The sequence below is a fragment of the Salmo salar genome, chromosome 14 (genome assembly GCF_965601325.2).
Source record: "Salmo salar chromosome 14, fSalSal1, whole genome shotgun sequence".
Classification (NCBI taxonomy): domain Eukaryota; kingdom Metazoa; phylum Chordata; class Actinopteri; order Salmoniformes; family Salmonidae; genus Salmo; species Salmo salar.
In genome coordinates this window covers 99,376,966-99,397,453 of record NC_138304.1, presented here as the reverse complement: position 1 = coordinate 99,397,453, position 20,488 = coordinate 99,376,966, and the positions used below count along the sequence as shown (strand labels likewise).

Genomic DNA, 20,488 nt, shown 5'->3' with positions numbered 1-20,488 from the left:
CGTAGTATCCGTAGGCTCCGTATCCGTAGGCTCCGTATCCGTAGTATCCGTAGGCTCCGTATCCGTAGGCTTCGTATTCGTAGGCTCCGTAGTATCCGTAGGCTCAGTAGTATCCGTAGGCTCCGTATCCGTAGTATCCGTAGGCTCCGTATCCGTAGGCTCCGTATCCGTAGGCTCCGTATCCGTAGGCTCCGTATCCGTAGTATCCGTAGGCTCCGTATCCGTAGTATCCGTAGGCTCCGTATCCGTAGGCTCCGTATCCGTAGTATCCGTAGGCTCCGTATCCGTAGGCTCCGTATCCGTAGTATCCGTAGGCTCCGTATCCGTAGTATCCGTAGGCTCCGCATCCGTAGTATCCGTAGGCTCCGCATCCGTAGTATCCGTAGGCTCCGCATCTGTAGTATCCGTAGGCTCCGCATCTGTAGTATCCGTCGGCTCCGCATCTGTAGTATCCGTCGGCTCCGCATCTGTAGTATCCGTCGGCTCCGTATCTGTAGTATCCGTAGGCTCCGTATCCGTAGTATCCGTAGGCTCCGTATCCGTAGTATCCGTAGGCTCCGCATCCGTAGTATCCGTAGGCTCCGCATCCGTAGTATCCGTCGGCTCCGCATCCGTAGTATCCGTCGGCTCCGCATCTGTAGTATCCGTAGGCTCCGCATCCGTAGTATCCGTCGGCTCCGCATCCGTAGTATCCGTCGGCTCCGCATCTGTAGTATCCGTAGGCTCCGTATCTGTAGTATCCGTAGGCTCCGTATCTGTAGTATCCGTAGGCTCCGTATCTGTAGTATCCGTAGGCTCCGTATCTGTAGTATCCGTAGGCTCCGTATCTGTAGTATCCGTAGGCTCCGTATCTGTAGTATCCGTAGGCTCCGTATCTGTAGTATCTGTCGGCTCCGTATCTGTCGGCTATTACTGGCTGACGGAAACCCTGTTACCAAGCACCATACAACTACATATTCACTACCTGGACAGGAGGAGAGGACCATACAACTACATATTCACTACCTGGACAGGAGGAGAGGACCATACAACTACATATTCACTACCTGGACAGGAGGAGAGCACCATACAACTACATATTCACTACCTGGACAGGAGAGGACCATACAACTACATATTCACTACCTGGACAGGAGAGGACCATACAACTACATATTCACTACCTGGACAGGAGAGGACCATACAACTACATATTCACTACCTGGACAGGAGAGGACCATACAACTACATATTCACTACCTGGACAGGAGAGGACCATACAACTACATATTCACTACCTGGACAGGAGAGGACCATACAACTACATATTCATTACCTGGACAGGAGGAGAGGACCATACAACTACATATTCACTACCTGGACAGGAGGAGAGGACCATACAACTACATATTCACTACCTGGACAGGAGGAGAGGACCATACAACTACATATTCACTACCTGGACAGGAGGAGAGGACCATACAACTACATATTCACTACCTGGACAGGAGGAGAGGACAGATATGAAAGCAGGATAAATATACAGTAATATATAAAAGGACTCTTACACTTCCTCTCTTGGCCAGCGAGTCCCCACAGTCAGCCGGCAGCGTCCTCTTGCTGGACTTCTTCAGCTCGTAGTCTCCTGCTTCCTCTATGATGGGCTCCAGCCTCATCTAGACACACACACACACACACACACACACACACACCACAATCTGAGCCCGTACACTTGACTCCTGATAAGTAGACTTTTAGAAAGTGCAGTATAGTGTTCCAGTCCCCATTAAAACCCTGGATGGACCAACCTCTGATAGGATGGTGGTGTTGTAGGAGGATTGGTACTTCTCCTTCTCTTGAGACGTTCGTTTCTCCATCTTCTCTCTGTCCGTCTTCTGTTTCCTGTCTGCCCCCTTTGGCTGGGAGGAGGGTAGAGAGCAAGAGAGAAAGAGAGGAATGATGAAAGGAACCTAGTCAATTGTACAACAATGTATCCAACTGAAATGTGTCTTCTGCATTTAACTTCTCTGGGCTAGGGGGCAGTATTTTCACGGCCGGATGAAAAACGTACCCAAATTAAACTGCCTACTACTCGGGCCCAGGAACTAGAATATGCATATTATTAGTAGATTTGGATAGAAAACACTCTGATGTTTATAAAACTGTTTGAATGATGTCTGTAAGTATAACAGAACTCATATGGCAGGTAAGAACCTGAGAAAAATCCAACCAGGAAGTAGGAAATCTGAGGCTGTAGTTTTTTTTAAATTAATTCCCTTTCCAAACTACAGTGACTTTAGGGGTCATTTTGCACTTCCTAAGGCTTCCACTAGATGTCAACAGTCTTTAGAAAGTTGTTTGAGGCTTTTATGGTACATTTTGAGGGAATAGCAGCCGGTTCAAGCAGTGGACTGTCTGAGGTCATGTAGTTACTTCATGCGCATTCACGCATGGCTAGCATTTTTAATTTTTCTTCTGTAATGAATACGCCATTGTCCGGTTGGAATATTATTGGTTATTTATGTTAAAAGCACCCTAAGGTTTGATTGTAAACATAGTTTGACATGTTTCTACAAACGGTAATGGAACTTTTGAGCATTTCGTCTATTGATTTGCGCTCCCGCATCGTGCCTTTGGAATATTATTCTGGACGCGCCAACAAAACAGAGGTATTTGGACATAAATGATGGACTTTATCGAACAAATGAACATTTCTTGTGGAAGTGGGAGTCCTGCGAGTGCATTCCGCCGAGGATCAGCAAAGGTAAGGAAAGATTTATAACACTAATTTAGAGTTTTGTTGATGCCAGAACTTGGCGGGTAACTGTATAGCTTGCATTGATGGCTGAACAATCTGCTTTCTCCGTAAAGTTATTTTGAAATCTGACACAGCGGTTGCATTAAGAAGTAGTATATCTATAATTCTTTAAATAATTGTTATATATTTTGTCAACGTTTTATGATGAGTATTTCTGTAAATTGATGTGCACATTCACCCGAAGTTTTGGGAGGCAAACATTTTCTGAACATCACGCACCAATGTAAAATGCTGTTTTTGGATATAAATATGAACTTGATCGAACATAACATACATGTATTGTGTAACATGAAGTCCTATGAGTGCCATCTGATGAAGATCAAACGTAGTGCTTCATTTTAGCTGTATTTCTGGTTTTTGTGACGCCTCTCCTTGCTAGGAAAATGGCTGTGTGGCTTTTCTTGTTTAGGTGGTGTCCTAACATAATCTAATGTTTTGCTTTCGCCGTAAAGCCTTTTTGAAATCGGACAATGTGGTTGGATTAAAGAGAGTCTTACCTATAAAATGGTGTATAATACTTGTATGTTTGAGAAAGTTGAATTATGAGATTTTTGTTGTTTTGAATTTGCCGCCCTGCTTTTTCACTGGCTGTTGAATAATGTGTCCCGCAGGTAGGACGGTCACATCCCACATACCCAAGAGAGGTTAACCCAACCCCTCAAAAGGTGATCTGACTTGGTGTGGCGTCAGTGTGTTTGTACCTTGAAGACTTTGATTTGACAGGAAGCAGAGTGGAGGTGTTCAGTGTACTCTCCGTTGTCTCCCTGTCTGAAAGTGTCGATCTGGATCCTGAAGGGAACTCCCTTCTCTCCTCCGTGCTTCCTAGGGGTGAACTCTGTACTGATGCAGTGAACCTACACACACACACACACACACACACACGCCAGGAGGGTTAGGTTGAAAGATGGAGAGAATAGAGACTGATGTGACTACAGGGGAGAGAGTGTTACCTGCACAAACACAGAGGCTCTCCTGTTGAGGTCCCAGAGGAACTCTGCAGCGTTGAGCTGGGAGGGGTTGGCTTTGGGCTCCATGATACCCACTGACAAGGGGATGTCTACACACACACACACATTACATACATATACTGAGAGAAATACACACACACATACACACTTGTGTGTTCTTACCGATGTCTAGGAGCCGGTCTCCCGGGCGATTCCACTTCCAGCCCTCCAGCTGTCGATGTTCTGTGTACTGGAGTCTCCTGTCATGAAACACCACCCTAACGATGCTCTACACACACACACACACACACACACACACACACACACACACACACACACACACACACACGTTACGAAACACCACCCTAACGATGCTTTAAAAACGACCGTAACATCCATAACACAACCACAGAAACCATGAGACAGACAGACAGACAGACAGACAGACAGACAAGCTGAACACACTGACCTTCACACTCCTGTTGTTTATCTCTGATATCTCCAGCTTCCTGTTGTCCAGCATACGGATCTCATAAGACTGGCCTGAGAGACGGCGAGGGGGGAGAGAGAGACAGCGAGGGGGGGAGAGAAGAAACAGCGAGGGGGGGAGAGAAGAAACAGCGAGGGGGGGAGAGAAGAAACAGCGAGGGGGGGAGGAAGAGACAGCGAGGGGGGGAGAGAGAGACAGCGAGGGGGAAGAGAGAGACAGCGAGGGGAGAGAGAGAGACAGCGAGGGGGGAGAGAGAGACAGCGAGGGGGGAGAGACAGCGAGGGGGAGAGACAGCGAGGGGGAGAGACAGCGAGGGGGAGAGACAGCGAGGGGGAGAGACAGCGAGGGGGGAGAGAGAGAGACAGCGAGGGGGGAGAGAGAGAGACAGCGAGGGGGGAGAGAGAGAGACAGCGAGGGGGGAGAGAGAGAGACAGCGAGGGGGGAGAGACAGCGAGGGGGGAGAGACAGCGAGGGGGAGAGACAGCGAGGGGGAGAGACAGCGAGGGGGAGAGACAGCGAGGGGGAGAGACAGCGAGGGGGAGAGACAGCGAGGGGGAGAGACAGCGAGGGGGAGAGACAGCGAGGGGGAGAGACAGCGAGGGGGGAGAGACAGCGAGGGGGGAGAGACAGCGAGGGGGGAGAGACAGCGAGGGGGGAGAGACAGCGAGGGGGGAGAGAGAGAGACAGCGAGGGGGGAGAGACAGCGAGGGGGGAGAGAGAGAGACAGCGAGGGGGGAGAGACAGCGAGGGGGGAGAGAGAGAAACAGCGAGGGGGGAGAGAGAGAGACAGCGAGGGGGAGAGACAGCGAGGGGGGAGAGAGAGAGACAGCGAGAGAGAGAGACAGCGAGAGAGAGAGACAGCGAGGGGGGGAGAGAAGAAACAGCGAGGGGGGGAGAGAAGAGACAGCGAGGGGGGGAGGGAAGAGACAGCGAGGGGGGGAGAGAAGAGACAGCGAGGGGGGGAGAGAAGAGACAGCGAGGGGGGGAGAGAGACAGCGAGGGGGAAGAGAGAGACAGCGAGGGGGAAGAGAGAGACAGCGAGGGGGAGAGACAGCGAGGGGGGAGAGAGAGAGACAGCGAGGGGGAGAGACAGCGAGGGGGAGAGACAGCGAGGGGGGAGAGACAGCGAGGGGGAGAGACAGCGAGGGGGAGAGACAGCGAGGGGGAGAGACAGCGAGGGGGAGAGACAGCGAGGGGGGAGAGAGAGAGACAGCGAGGGGGGAGAGAGACAGCGAGGGGGAGAGAGACAGCGAGGGGGAGAGAGACAGCGAGGGGGAGAGAGACAGCGAGGGGGAGAGAGACAGCGAGGGGGGGAGAGAGACAGCGAGGGGGGGGAGAGAGACAGCGAGGGGGGGAGAGAGACAGCGAGGGGGGGAGAGAGACAGCGAGGGGGGGAGAGAGACAGCGAGGGGGGAGAGAGAGCGAGGGAGGGGGGAGAGAGAGCGAGGGGGGAGAGAGAGCGAGGGGGGAGAGAGAGCGAGGGGGGTGAGAGAGAGCGAGGGGAGAGAGAGACAGCGAGGGGGGAGAGCGAGACAGCGAGGGGGGAGAGAGAGCGAGGGGGGGAGAGAGCGAGGGGGGGAGAGAGAGCGAGGGGAGAGAGAGACAGCGAGGGGGGGGGAGAGCGAGGGGGGAGAGAGAGCGAGGGGAGAGAGAGCGAGAGGGGAGAGAGAGACAGCGAGGGGGAGAGAGAGACAGCGAGGGGGAGAGAGACAGCGAGGGGTGAGAGAGAGACAGCGAGGGGGAGAGAGAGAGTAAAGAGGAGGAAGTCAGTGATTGAGTATCTCTGCTGTTTGAAAACATACCAACATCCCTTATTGCTGTTGAGAGAACACTGCTCAGCATTACTGTGTGTGTGTGTATATATATATAGCGCATTGTTAAGACAGGTCTCCATGACAGGACTAAGTCACCTTGGTTCAGGTAGGTGAGCGTCTCGTCGTGTAGTTTGACAGCAGGGGAGGTGGCAGCACAGAGAACATACTGGAAGGGAGGGTTCAGACCGCTGCTCTCACCGTCTGAAGTTAGACTGGAGACCTCCTGTTTAAAGATGGGCAGGGCCAGCACATCACTGGACAGACACACAAAGAGAAAAGCATTGGGGTGAGGAAGACAGCACACACACACACACACACACACGCACGCACACACGCACGCACGCACGCACGCACGCACACACTTGGCAGCAGCTCCAGACACTGTCCTCAGCTCACCCTAACAGACCCTGGCAGTAGCGGTTGTGGCAGAGGTGTGTGTGTGTGTGTGTCCTACATGCCAATAGAAGGAATGTGGTCATGCTCCCTGGAACGGTTCAGGTTAATTGAGTTCACGTTGGAAAGAGTCGGCAGTCTGAAGACCAGGTTCATAAAACGCTCTAAGGTCAAGTCAAGCTGTAGAATCCTGTGTTTGATAGGTGAATAGCTTCCACCAATCAGATGAATGACAGGGGGAAGTACCATGGTGATTGCCTACGGAGCTGTGAAGGGAACGGCACCTCCGTACCTTCAGGCTCTGATCAGTCCCTACACCCAAACAAGGGCACTGCGTTCATCCACCACTGGCCTGCTGGCCCCCCTACCTCTGAGGAAGCACAGTTCCCGCTCAGCCCAGTCAAAACTGTTCGCTGCTCTGGCACCCCAATGGTGGAACAAGCTCCCTCACGACGCCAGGACAGCGGAGTCAATCACCACCTTCCGGAGACACCTGAAACCCCACCTCTTTAAGGAATACCTGGGATAGGATAAAGTAATCCTTCTAACCCCCCCCCCAAAAAAAATATAGATGTACTATTGTAAAGTGGTTGTTCCACTGGATATCATAAGGTGAATGCACCAATTTGTAAGTCGCTCTGGATAAGAGCGTCTGCTAAATGACGTAAATGTAAATGTAAGTAAATATGGAACAAAGGTAGGGAAAGAAGTAGTAATTGTAGAACTATAAGAACAGACCGTCTTATCAACACAGCTGCTTATTGTCCCTGTCCCACCCTAACCCAGCCCTGATGGCCCCTGCATGGCCCCTGCATGGCATGCCAGTCACAGGGCCACTGCCCCACTCTGCACTGCTACCAAAGAAACTTCAGCGGGGTGTATTCATAACTCCGATTCTGTTGCAAAACGTTTTGCAACAGAACATTTTTACTCCAAATGCTGTTGAGTTCCATTTTGTTCGTAAACACAAGGTTGTAGTTCAGTCGTGTTTCTTTAAAAAAAAGAGTCTGGAAGAAGTTGGAAGGAACCCTGGGGACTTCGTTCCCCTTTAGAGTCTGGAAGAATCAATCATTTATAGATATGCAGCTTGTGACCGTTCAGATTATTGGAATGGAAACACGTGGAAACGACAATTAAAATACAACTTCCATTCAAGAACCCAACAGCTTTTACGTGAGGATGAAGAGCATTTGGTAGTAAATGGTTTCCTGTGAACAAAAAAAAGAAAAGTGTTTTGTAACGGACTAAACGTTTTGTAACAGAATCGGCGTAATGAATAAACCCTTGCTTCCTGACACACGAGGAGCCAGCGCCACTGGCTGAGACATTCTGTTCTTACGGAGCACCACAGCTGCTCTCTAGACATGGGACACACACAGGATCCTGATGAGACAGCTGACAGTGCTGGGAACTCTTATCCCACAGAAACACAACATCCCTGACACAAACATCTGTGGGGAAGACCGATACACACACACACACACGCACACACACTCTTACACTCTTACACTTAGGGAGCTGTTGCGGTGACAGTGAGGGTGGTGTCACAGTAAGAGATGTTTGTTCCGGACTGTTCCATAGTGGAGGATATGACTGGTACAGCTACAAACCCCACTTTGAGCATCCCAGCTGATTGCTGCCATAGCAACCCCACAGTTCCACCACACGATGTCATCACTCCGAGACGTGCCACTGATCCACCCAGAGAGACAGTTATGGCTAGAAGAGATCCAGCCTTTGTCACATTAACAGCAGGTTTGACTTTTCATAGCAGATTAGGAGAATTAGGTTAAACTGGATGCCTTACAGCAATGTCCCAGAGACGGAGGGGTAGGGGAGAGCTGATCCCCACTCCCTGCCTGGGCTGTGCTTACAGGGTTTATGTACCATGCATTCTGCTGATACACCCTTTATGTGTCTGGTAGACTATTAAAGCCCTCTGTCCTCCGTGGAAACCTGCTGTGACAGCCCCCACCATCCCTACACACTCCAAAACAAAGAACAACAACACAGACTGACAATACCACACAGAGGGGATTCCACATACATGACTGTAATGCAGCTGGATGCAGTGTGTGTGTGTGTGTGTGTGTGTGCGTCCCTGCCAGGGGTTTAGGAGGAAAAACAGTTAAAAGAGTTTGTACCTTCCATCTCCTGTTCAGACACACTGATATATAACTAGTTGTGTATGTATTGTATATCAAGCAGGCTTTCTAACCTCATACTGTATGCGCCAGCCCCCAGCTCCTGCCCGATGCCCGACAGACTGGCATCAAAGTCGTGTACCAGCCCTGACTCGATGGTGGCATGGTCCATCTTCAGCACCCAGGCCATGGCCCCCAGCTCCTTCTCCTCCGCCCCTAGCCGAAGGGCCGCCAGATTTGTCTCCGGGGACGGGACAGCAGCTAGCAGGCTAATAAACCACTGCTGGTGGACTGGAGACGATGAAGAGAAAGTTAGCTAGCTACGGTAACTAGCTAGTTGTTGTTGCATTGGCCACTACGGGCTAAATAACTGTAAGCTACTGGTGGTTGGCTAAGAAGCTAGTTAGTAGCTTTCAGATAACTAGCTATTGTTGCTAACTAGCTATAGTAGCTAACTGAAGATCGAATAAAGGCGAATTGATAGCATGCCGCACTAGCCCGATATCTCGCCATAATATGGCTGCAAGTGAAAGTAGCAATCTGGATTGATATGAAGCCAACAACCAGACTAGCTAGCTAGGTAAAGTTAGCAGGCTAAGCTAACAACAGAATCCACAACCATCATGACTTGTGGAATAACAGCATGCTAAATAACCTTTTGCTCAAAGTTAGCTAGCTAAACCCTCCACCACTAATAACTAGCTACCTAGCTAACTGGGACTCTTCACGCCATTTCAATACAAAGTGATTTCTGTAGCAGGTTAGGAGAGCATTTTTGCTAACCCCTTTTCCTAACCTGAACCTCAGACTCTAGCCAGCAAATCCGACTCGCTTGCTTACAGCTGCACTAGGGTCGGACAGGCTTCTTGTGTACATTAAGACATGGCAGAGCAGGAACGTTATACGGCTCCAAAATATACTTCAATCCAGGGACGAGAAACGCATTGTACTTCGAATTGTATCATTATCCCAAATGTTAGACCGAAAACGGTGGCAGGTAGCCTGGGTAAGTAAACGAAAGGTCGCTGGTTTGAATCCCCAAGCCGACTAGTTGAAAAATAGGTCTGTGCCCTTGGCGCCTGCGAAATGCACATGTAAACGTAATATGCAGAAATCATTCAATTTCCTGGTTGTTAAAATTCTACTTGTTCACTGAATTTCAGTTTGTGAGACAAAACAAGCAGTCATTGTATCGAGAATCATTGTACCATCTTTACCCTCTGAAATACACTCAGTGGCCAGTTTATTAGGTAAACGAAAATGGTTCGCTCCTACACACAGTGAGTCACGTGGCCAGGGCTTGCTATTTAAAGCAGGCAGACAGGCATTCAGTTACTGCTCGATTTAACATTAGATTGGGCAAAACTAGTGACCTAAGAGACTCTGAGCATGGTATGATTGTCGACTGAAGGCGCACCGGTTCAAGTATCTCAGAAATGGCCGGCCTCCTGGGCTTTTCAAACACGACAGAGTCGAGGGTTTTACAGATAACGGTGCGACAAACAAAAAAACATCCAGTCAGCGGTAGTCCTGTGAGTCAAAACAGCTCGTTACTGAGAGGTCGTGGGAGAATGTCAAGAATCGTGCAAGCTAACAGGAGGGCCACAAAAACAGACAAAATAACGGCACAGTACACCAGTGCTGTGCAGAACAGCATCTTGGAAACGCACACCTCGCCCGTCCTTGTCACGGATGGGCTATTTGCAGCAGACGACCACACCGGGTTCCCATCAGATAAAAACAAGAAGCTGCGGCTCCAGTGGGCACGCCTGGTCCGACAAATCCTGGTTCCTGTTGAGGCACGCTGATGGCAGAGTCAGGATTTGGCATAAGCAGCAGGAGGCCATGGCCCCCATCCTGCCTGTTGTCAACGGTACAGGCCGGTGGCGGTGGTGTTATGGTGTGGGGAATGTTTTCCTTGCACAAGTTATGTCCCTTGATACCAATTGACCAACATGTCCATTCACCGAAGAATTCACTCTTTTCTGGGTACTAGATTTTTTATTTAATCTTTATTAGATGGGTGTACCTAATAAACTGTCCACTTGTATATTTTCCATAAACAAAAATATTGTATATTTCAGCAGTTTGAAACTGGTGTACAAAACGCAAAAACTAAACTTAAGCACGGGAAGCATAGAAAGTGTACATAGAACAGATCTATCGCTGCTTTCAATGAGAATGACAAGGTCTATAACCCCCCCCCCCTTCTCACTAATTTCATCATATCCAACTACGATCTCGTCTAAATCGCTGCAACTCCCCAACGGGCTCAGGAGAGGCGAAAGTCGAGTCAGGCGTCTTACAAAACATGACCTGCCAAACCCTCCCGCTTAAGCAGGAAGCGCCCGCACCAATGTGACGGAGGAGAAACAGTTTCCACCGACCGAAGTCAGCCTGCTGGTGCCTGGCCGCCACAAGGAGTCGCTAGAGCGTGTTGAGCCAAGTAAAGCCCTCCCCCATCCAAACCCTCCACTAACACGGAAGACACTGGGCTAATTGTGCGCCACCCTATGGGACTCCCGGTTGGTTGTGACACAGTCTGGGATCGAACCCGGGTCTGTAGTGACGCCTCAAGCACCGCGATGCGCCTATGACTCACATTTCTATGTGAATTTAATTAGGTCGCCCAAAAAGTTATATTGCAGCTTTAAGTAAACTGCTGTATTAAACAACAAAGGAGCTGATTGGCTGTCTTCCATTCCAAAATGGCTTCTGCTATCTAACATGAGAACCAAAAGGACAAGTTTTCCCGGAAACTAGCAGTTGTTCAATCTTCTCGGTGTAAGAGTTGGGATCATGGGACACTTCGTAGTACAACACATTTGTCATCCCTGGGTTGAGGTACGTTTCCCGAGCCAAACTGCGCTGTGTCTTTTAATCTACATGGGAAGGCTGTCCGACCCTAGTGCAGCTGAAAGCAAGCGGGTCGGATCGGCTGGCTACTCCTAACCTAATACGAAAAGGTCACTAAAGTATCTCAGTTGCGTGAAAATTGTTTCCCCTAGCTAACTAGCGAGAGTTAGCTCACTTGCTGTCCTCAAAAGGTCAATTTAGCTGGCGACATAGCACTTCCCCGAGCCCAGGCATAGCTAGCTAGCAACATTACGTAAATGCAGGATGTTGTTGAGTCCACACCCGCATATTCACACGCCATGTCCGTCTCAACTAGTGAGCTAGCATTAGCAGTCTAGTAGCATTATAAAACTTCACTTGCATTTGATTCACGGATGTCTGGAATCCTCCTATGAGAAGCTCGCAGCCAGCGCTTCCTGTGCCCTCCGAAACCTCTCTCCTTTTTTCATCGCGGACTCGTGTGACCAGGGCTACAGTTCCCGGTCGGTTAAATAAGACTCTTTAACGATCAGAACAGTGGCGGTAGACGACACATATGCAGGCAACACGAACATGGCTCCTCATCAGACCGGAGACCTCTCAAAACCTTGCGGACTGTCGCCAGCCGCCGAGGAGGGGGGGGGATGTCACGGGGCCAATCAGAAAGCCGCCCTGCTGCCAAGCGCACCCAGCTCAGCCAATGGGCTCCGTCAGAGCTTTTGTCAACCCCCTTCTACGTTATAACGCCGATGTGACCAGTTCATAGCATGTTCATTCACCCCATCACATACAGAGACATATTCACAATACACAAATGCATAATTCAAACGAGACAACAAAAATCTGTAAAAAAACAAACCAACTACTCGGCTGTTTGAGACTAGCAGGCCGGTTCCCCTCTGCTTCCAGAGAACAGTGTGTTCCTACTGGAGAAAATAAATGTGTGTTGGACCAAAGACCAACAGCCAGATGTGAAGTTGGATGTATTTAGTGGGAATGATTGTAATGTGCGTGTGATTTAGGACATGGACACAGGATGCTCTTTAGGCCACTTGCACCAACCCTTCTGTGTCTGGAAGTCAAGCTACCAGAGGTCCGTTTGCATTTATAGAGAACACAAATGACGGTCATAAATCTTCAGTCCTGTAATAGTAGAACTTACCCTTTCCCAGTTGATCATGTTACATATTAACCTGTGAATCGGAAGTTTACATACACCTCAGCCAAATACATTTAAACTCAGTTTTTCACAATTCCTGACATTTAATCCTAGTAAAAATTCCCTGTTTTAGGTCAGTTAGGATCACCACTTTATTTTAATAATGTGAAAATGTCAGAATAATAGTAGAGAGTGATTTATTTCAGCTTTTATTTATTTTATCACATTCCCAGTGGGTCAGAAGTTTACACACACTCAATTAGTATGTGGTAGCATTGCCTTTAAATTGTTTAACTTGGGTCAAACGTTTCGGGTAGCCTTCCACAAGCTTCCCACAATAAGTTGGGTGAATTTTGGCCCATTCCTCCTGACAGAGCTGGTGTAACTGAGTCAGGTTTGTAGGCCTCCTTGCTCGCACACACTTTTTCAGTTCTGCCCACAAATGTTCTATAGGATTGAGGTCAGGGCTTTGTGATGGCCACTCCAATACCTTGACTTTGTTGTCCTTAAGCCATTTTGCCACAACTTTGGAAGTATGCTTGGGGTCATTGTCCATTTGGAAGACCCATTTGTGACCAAGCTTTAACTTCCTGACTGATGTCTTGAGATGTTGCTTCAATATATCCACATAATTTTCCATCCTCATGATGCCATCTATTTTGTGAAGTGCACCAGTCCCTCCTGCAGCAAAGCACCCCCACAACATGATGCTGCCACCCCCGTGCTTCACGGTTGGGATGGTGTTCTTTGGCTTGCAAGCGTCCCCATTTTCCCTCCAAACATAACGATGGTCATTATGGCCAAACAATTCTATTTTTGTTTCTTCAGACCAGAGGACATTTCTCCAAAAAGTACGATCTTTGTCCCCATGTGCAGTTGCAAACCGTAGTCTGGCTTTTTTTTATGGCGGTTTTGGAGCAGTGGCTTCTTCCTTGCTGAGCGACCTTTCAGGTTATGTCAATATAGGACTCGTTTTACTGTGGATATAGATACTTTTGTACCCGTTTCCTCCAGCATCTTCACAAGGTCCTTTGCTGTTGTTCTGGGATTGATTTGCACTTCTAGGAGACAGAACGCGTCTCCTTCCTGAGCGGTATGACGGCTGCGTGGTCCCATGGTGTTTATACTTGCGTACTATTGTTTGTACAGATGAACGTGGTACCTTCAGGCGTTTGGAAATTGCTCCCAAGGATGAACCAGACTTGTGGAGGTCTACAATTTTTTTTCTGAGGTCTTGGCTGATTTCTTTAGATTTTCCCATAATGTCAAGCAAAGAGGCACTGAGTTTGAAGGTAGGCCTTGAAATACATCCACAGGTACACCTCCAATTGACTCAAATTATGTCAATTAGCCTATCAGAAGCTTCTAAAGCCATGACATAATTTTCTGGAATTTTCCAAGCTGTTTAAAGGCACAGTCAACTTAGTGTATGTAAACTTCTGACCCACTGGAATTGTGATACAGTGAATTATAAGTGAAATAATCTGTCTGTAAACAATTGTTGGAAAAATTACTTGTGTCATACACAAAGTAGATGTCCTAACAGACTTGCCAAAACTATAGTTTGTTAACAAGAAATTTGTGGAGTGGTTGAGAAACGAGTTTTAATGACTCTAACCTAAGTGTATGTAAACTTCCCACTTCAACTGTATATATTCTCCAGCTTCCATGTTCAGACACATTCACACACTGTATGAAGAGCACAGTATCTTCCGTACTGTGCTCTGGTCCATAAATACCAGTTTATTCCAGTCAGTGCACAAGGGGCGCAACTTTGGTTAATTGTAGACCCTGTGTGTGGCAGAACAGGTGCCCCTCCCACTGACTGAGACAGAAACCTGTGTTTATTATGGTCTGTACAAGTTATTTTTCTTTTTTCTTCATTTTATTGTAAGCACAGCTTTGTAAATGCACAGAGGAAAACAACCCAGTGACAGCCAGACTGTTACAAGAAGAGGAAGAAGAGGGGACAGTTTCTCAGATCACTAAATAGTACATTTGTCCAAAACGTCTCCCCAGAGAGAAACCAAAGTAGAGAGACTATGGCACACGCAACAGAAAACAAAACTGATCAGGATGCAGAGCGCGCACCTCCTTCAAGGACTCTCCTGAATGACGTCCTTACTGGATATTAATCCATGTTATCATGTGTGGAGGCATATCCATTAGGTGATGATAATAAGAAGAAGCCATGTCTCCCCCCTCTTTGTCTGAAATGTACTCATCCAAGACATGGCAGGAAAGCAGTGGAAGGTACTATGGACTTCTCTGAAAGGGGTGGACATGGTTAACTAATTTCACCCTCTCCCTTCCACTGTGACAGTAAATAGGCTCTGGATAAAGAGTTAAAAATCACTGTCATGTAGAGCTAAGCACATTCCGTCTCCCATAACTTACACTCATTGCCTATGTAGTTGTTATGAACAGTTATGACCTAACTGCTCATGACCTAACTGCTCGACCACTATGACAGATGGACTGACTGACCTCAGAAATACACCCCCTCCTCCGTCGCAGACATAAACACACCGGTCTGCAGAATGCACATACCTAGCCTCGTCCCTTCCTCTCTAGCCATCCATCCTGGCTGGGGGTGTGTGGCTAGTGCATCATCAGAGGGTGTGGTTAGGTGTGTAGAGATCAGGGGGTGAGTCTCAGAGAACAGGGTGAATCTTCAATGTTTGGGAAGGGAACTACAACAATCCTCTCTTCTGCACCGTATCCCAGAGTGCATTGTAGTAGGCAACAAAAAGGCAATGGGAGGTTGTGTCCAGGACAGTGTGTGTGTGAGTGTGTCAGTCTGGGCCTTCATATTAGCATGTTCATGTAAGCATGTCAGTAAGCGTGTGTGTGTTCATGTAAGCGTGTGAGTATGTGTTTATCCATCCATGTAAGAGTGTGTGTTAAGTCTCTGGAGGGAGAGTGCAGTTCCATGGTTGTCCTGTGGGGGCGCTGTCCATCTGTCTGTTCTATAGGCTGTCTGGTGGGGGCTCACCACCACTGGAGCCAGACTGGGCACGCTTGATGTACAGATTCAACAACTTCAACTGGAGAGAGAGAGAGAGAGAGAGAGAGAGAGGGAGAGAGAGAGAGAGAGAGGGAGGGCGGGGGGGGGGGGGAGTTACAGGGTTGTAGAAGTGAAGCAGTTCTTCATGAATCCTCCTGATCCAGTAATCTACACTGAACTAAAATATAAACACAACATGTAAAGTGTTGGTCCCACGTTTCATAAACTGAAATAAAAAGAGCCGAGAAATGTTCCATACACACAAAAAGATTTTTTCTGTCAAATTGTGCGCACAATTGTGTTTACATCTCTGTCAGTGAGCATTTCTCCTTTGCCAAGATTATCCATCCACCTGACAGGAGTGGCATATCAAGAAGCGGACTAAACAGCATGATCATTACACAGGTGCACCTTGTGCTGGGGACAAGAAAAGGCCACTGATGTGCAGTTGTGTCACACAACGCCACAGATATCAAGTTGAAGGAGTGTCCAATTGCAATGCTGACTGCATGAATGTCTACCTGAGAATTTAATGTTCATTTCTACCATAAGCCACCTGTGACAGTTTTTGAGAATTTGGCAGTACGTCCAACCGGCCTCACAACCGCAGACCACGTATAACTACGCCGGCCCAGGACCTCCGCATCCGGTTTCTTCACCTGCGGCATCATCCGAGACCAGACTCCGGGACAGCTGATGAAACTGTCAGAAACCGTCTCAGGGAAGCTCACCTGCATACTCATATCGTCCTCACCAGGGTCTTGACCTGACTGCAGTTCGGTCGTCGTAACCGACTACAGTGGGAAAATGCTCACCATCGATGGCCACTGGCAGGCTGGAGAAGTGTGCTCTTCACGGATGAATCCCGGTTTCCGCTGTACTGGGCAGATGGAAGACGTATGGCGTCTTGTGGGCAAGTGGTTTGCTGACATAAATGTTGTGAACAGAGTGCCACAGGTTGGAGGCGGCTTATGGTAGAGAAATTAACATTAAATTCTCTGGAAACAGCTCTGGTGGACATTCCTGTAGTCGGCATGCCAATTGCACCCTCCCTCAACTTGATATCTGTGGCGTTGTGTTGTGACAAAACTGCACGTTAGTGGCCTTTTAGTGTCCCCAGCACAAGGTGCACCTGTGTAATGACCGTGCTGTTTAATCAGCTTCTTGATATGCCACTCCTGTGGTTTGCTGATGTCAATGTTGTGAACAGAGTGACCCATGGTGGCGGTGGGGTTATGGTATGGACAGGCATAAACAACAACAAACCCAATTGCATTTTATCGATGGCAATTTGAATGTACAGATACTGTGACGAGATCCTGAGGCCCATTGTCCCACCATTCACCTGCCACCATCACCCCATATTTCAGCATGATAATGCATGGCCCCATGTCGCAAGGATCTGTACACAATTCCTGGAAGCTGAAAACTTCCACGTTCTTCCATGGCCTGCATACTCACCAGACATGTCACCCATTGAGCATGTTTGGGATGCTCTGGATCGACGTGTACGACAGTGTCCCAGTTCTCACCAATATCAAGCAAATTCACACAGCCATTGAAGAGGAGTGGGACAACATTCCACATCAGGCCACAATCAACAGCCTGATCATCTCTATGTGATGGCCTCTACTTAAAACTTTTTTTTTTTTAGGTATCTGTGACCAACAGATGCATATCTGTATTCCCAGTTATGTTAAATCCATAGATTAGGACCTCATTTATTTATTTAAATTGACTGATTTCCTTTATATGAACTGTAACTGCTGAAATTGTTGCATGTTGCGTTTATTTTGGTTCAGGGTAAAATGTGAGGCTATAGATTGATTTGAGAATCTAGTAGTGTGGATGTATTGGTAGAGAGGTATAATAGGTGTGGTTAGTAGAAAGTGGGCGTGGTCCCTCACCTTGCTGCCAGACAGTTGGTTGAGGTGAGGTTTTAGCTCCTCCCCTATGACCGCATAGAGGGCCACCAGACAGAATACACAGGCCTTCCTCACACTGCTCTCCGAGTTGTCATAACCCTGCATAACATGACATAGTGGGTCATAACTCTGAATAACATGAGGATGTGTGTAATCTTTGTGTGTGTGAGACCTGTACTAGTGTGTGTGTGTGTGTGTGTGTGACCTGTACGAGTGTGTGTGTTACCTGTATGAGTCCGGGGACTATCTCAGGCAGCATGGTGACTAGCCCGTGGTGGGGGACCCTCTCTATGACTCTGGTCTGCATCTTAATGGCAGCCAGGTTGATGGGGTAGTCAGCTGACTGGATGATGGGAGACAACACCTTCACACACTGGTCTGGACTGATGGACGACGCCAACATGGCCGCCGTCTCCTCTGCCGCTCGCGCCACCTACTCACACAGGAACAGGGTTATAGCACCAGTTATAATGCCTCATACACACACACAGGAACAGGGTTAGAGCACCAGTTATAATGCCACCTACTCACACAGGAACAGGGTTATAGCACCAGTTATAATGCCTCCTACACACACAGGAACAGGGTTATAGCACCAGTTATAATGCCACCTACTCACACAGGAACAGGGTTATAGCACCAGTTATAATGCCTCCTACACACAGGAACAGGGTTATAGCACCAGTTATAATGCCACCTACTCACACAGGAACAGGGTTATAGCACCAGTTATAATGCCTCATACACACACACAGGAACAGGGTTAGAGCACCAGTTATAATGCCACCTACTCACACAGGAACAGGGTTATAGCACCAGTTATAATGCCTCCTACACACACAGGAACAGGGTTATAGCACCAGTTATAATGCCACCTACTCACACAGGAACAGGGTTATAGCACCAGTTATAATGCCTCCTACACACACAGGAACAGGGTTATAGCACCAGTTATAATGCCTCCTACACACACACACAGGAACAGGGTTATAGCACCAGTTATAATGCCTCCTACACACACACAGGAACAGGGTTATAGCACTAGTTATAATGCCTCCTACACACACAGGAACAGGGTTATAGCACCAGTTATAATGCCTCCTACACACACACAGGAACAGGGTTATAGCACCAGTTATAATGCCTCCTATTCACACAGGAACAGGGTTATAGCACCAGTTATAATGCCTCCTACACACACACAGGAACAGGGTTATAGCACCAGTTATAATGCCTCCTACACACACACAGGAACAGGGTTATAGCACCAGTTATAATGCCTCCTACACACACAGGAACAGGGTTATAGCACCAGTTATAATGCCTCCTACACACACAGGAACAGGGTTATAGCACCAGTTATAATGCCTCATACACACACACAGGAACAGGGTTATAGCACCAGTTATAATGCCACCTACACACACAGGAACAGAGTCAATGTGTATGTGTGTGTGTGTGTGTGTGTGTGTGTGTGTGTGTGAGAGAGTCCAGTGTAAGTGTTTGCATGTGCAGGAGATTATATTATATGTAGTGTGTGTGTATATATTTTAAGGAGTGTGTGTGTGTATATATTTTAAGGAGTGTGTGTGTGTATATATTTTAAGGAGTGTGTATATATATTAAGGAGTGTGTGTGTGTATATATTTTAAGGAGTGTGTGTATATATTTTAAGGAGTGTGTATATATTTTAAGGAGTGTGTGTATTTATATTTTAAGGAGTGTGTATATATATTAAGGAGTGTGTGTGTGTATATATTTTAAGGAGTGTGTATATATATTAAGGAGTGTGTGTGTGTATATATTTTAAGGAGTGTGTGTGTGTATATATTTTAAGGAGTGTGTGTATTTATATTTTAAGGAGTGTGTATATATATTAAGGAGTGTGTGTGTGTATATATTTTAAGGAGTGTGTATATATATTAAGGAGTGTGTGTGTGTATATATTTTAAGGAGTGTGTATATATTTTAAGGAGTGTGTATATATTTTAAGGAGTGTGTGTGTGTATATATTTTAAGGAGTGTGTGTATTTATATTTTAAGGAGTGTGTGTATTTATATTTTAAGGAGTGTGTGTATATATATTTTAAGGAGTGTGTGTATTTATATTTTAAGGAGTGTGTGTATATATTTTAAGAAGTGTGTGTGTATATATTTTAAGGAGTGTGTGTGTGTATATATTTTAAGGAGTGTGTGTGTGTATATATTTTAAGGAGTGTGTATTTATATTTTAAGGAGTGTGTGTATATATTTTAAGAAGTGTGTGTGTATATATTTTAAGGAGTGTGTGTGTGTATATATTTTAAGGAGTGTGTGTATTTATATTTTAAGGAGTGTGTGTATTTATATTTTAAGGAGTGTGTGTATATATTTTAAGGAGTGTGTGTGTATATATTTTAAGGAGTGTGTGTGTATATATTTTAAGGAGTGTGTGTGTGTGTGTATTTTACAGTGTGTGTGTGTGTGTACCTCTTTGTGTGGGTCCCTGTGGGCCTCCAGGGCCTTCATGATGGTGAGTTCAGCGTAGTTCTTAAACCTCCAGGGCTGGCGGCTCAGAATCTCCCTCAGAACACGCAGCGCCAACGCCCTGATCACATGCTGCACAGGAGCAGCGGAGAGAGAGGACAACAGCTGAGGAAGTTGTCAGTGTGTGTAAGTACATTAATGAACATGTGTACATAACGGTGTGTGTGTGTGTGTGTGTGTGTGTACCTCTCTGTCCCCCAGCGTCTCCAGTAGTAACAGGAGGATGGTTTTGAAGTGTTCGTCCCAGCAAACCTGCAGGGTGTTTTCTCGAATCAGCTTCAAGAGATCACAAAGCGCCGCCTTCCTCTCCTCCACACGCTCATTGTGATTGGACAGCTCCTTCAGCAGCTCAGACACCAGCTCTGATTGGTCAATGCTGCTGTCTGTCAGGGGCAACAGCCAATGGGGGTTGAGATACTGACTGACAACTTATCAATCATATATGACACTA

The 20,488-nt window shown here is 47.4% G+C and overlaps 2 protein-coding genes across 36 annotated transcripts in view; both read right to left on the bottom strand.

The window, feature by feature from the left end:
- The window catches only part of LOC106595386 (upstream-binding protein 1), a 29,617-nt gene extending 16,727 nt beyond the window's left edge, over positions 1 to 12,890 (bottom strand). For 2 of the 3 annotated variants that reach the window (XM_045695010.2, XM_045695009.2), the window contains exons 1-9: positions 11,803 to 12,890; positions 8,660 to 8,876; positions 6,145 to 6,302; positions 4,214 to 4,287; positions 3,928 to 4,033; positions 3,748 to 3,854; positions 3,499 to 3,651; positions 1,788 to 1,898; positions 1,548 to 1,655 (exon numbers count right to left, since the gene is read on the bottom strand). In XM_045695010.2, the coding sequence (XP_045550966.2) occupies positions 1,548 to 1,655; positions 1,788 to 1,898; positions 3,499 to 3,651; positions 3,748 to 3,854; positions 3,928 to 4,033; positions 4,214 to 4,287; positions 6,145 to 6,302; positions 8,660 to 8,775 (933 nt within the window). In that variant the 5' untranslated portion in view covers positions 8,776 to 8,876; positions 11,803 to 12,890. The remainder of the gene's footprint in view (positions 1 to 1,547; positions 1,656 to 1,787; positions 1,899 to 3,498; positions 3,652 to 3,747; positions 3,855 to 3,927; positions 4,034 to 4,213; positions 4,288 to 6,144; positions 6,303 to 8,659; positions 8,877 to 11,802) is intronic. The other variant, XM_045695008.2, reaches the window with a different exon arrangement.
- Positions 12,891 to 14,422: 1,532 nt separating this feature from the next.
- The window catches only part of LOC106592465 (CLIP-associating protein 2), a 129,636-nt gene continuing 123,570 nt past the window's right edge, over positions 14,423 to 20,488 (bottom strand). For all 33 annotated transcript variants that reach the window (XM_082961304.1, XM_082961301.1, XM_082961305.1 and 30 more), the window contains 5 exons: positions 20,224 to 20,420; positions 19,981 to 20,109; positions 17,738 to 17,944; positions 17,494 to 17,610; positions 14,423 to 15,626 (listed from right to left, as the gene is read on the bottom strand). In XM_082961304.1, coding sequence (XP_082817430.1) covers positions 15,549 to 15,626; positions 17,494 to 17,610; positions 17,738 to 17,944; positions 19,981 to 20,109; positions 20,224 to 20,420 — 728 coding nt within the window. In that variant the 3' untranslated portion in view covers positions 14,423 to 15,548. The remainder of the gene's footprint in view (positions 15,627 to 17,493; positions 17,611 to 17,737; positions 17,945 to 19,980; positions 20,110 to 20,223; positions 20,421 to 20,488) is intronic.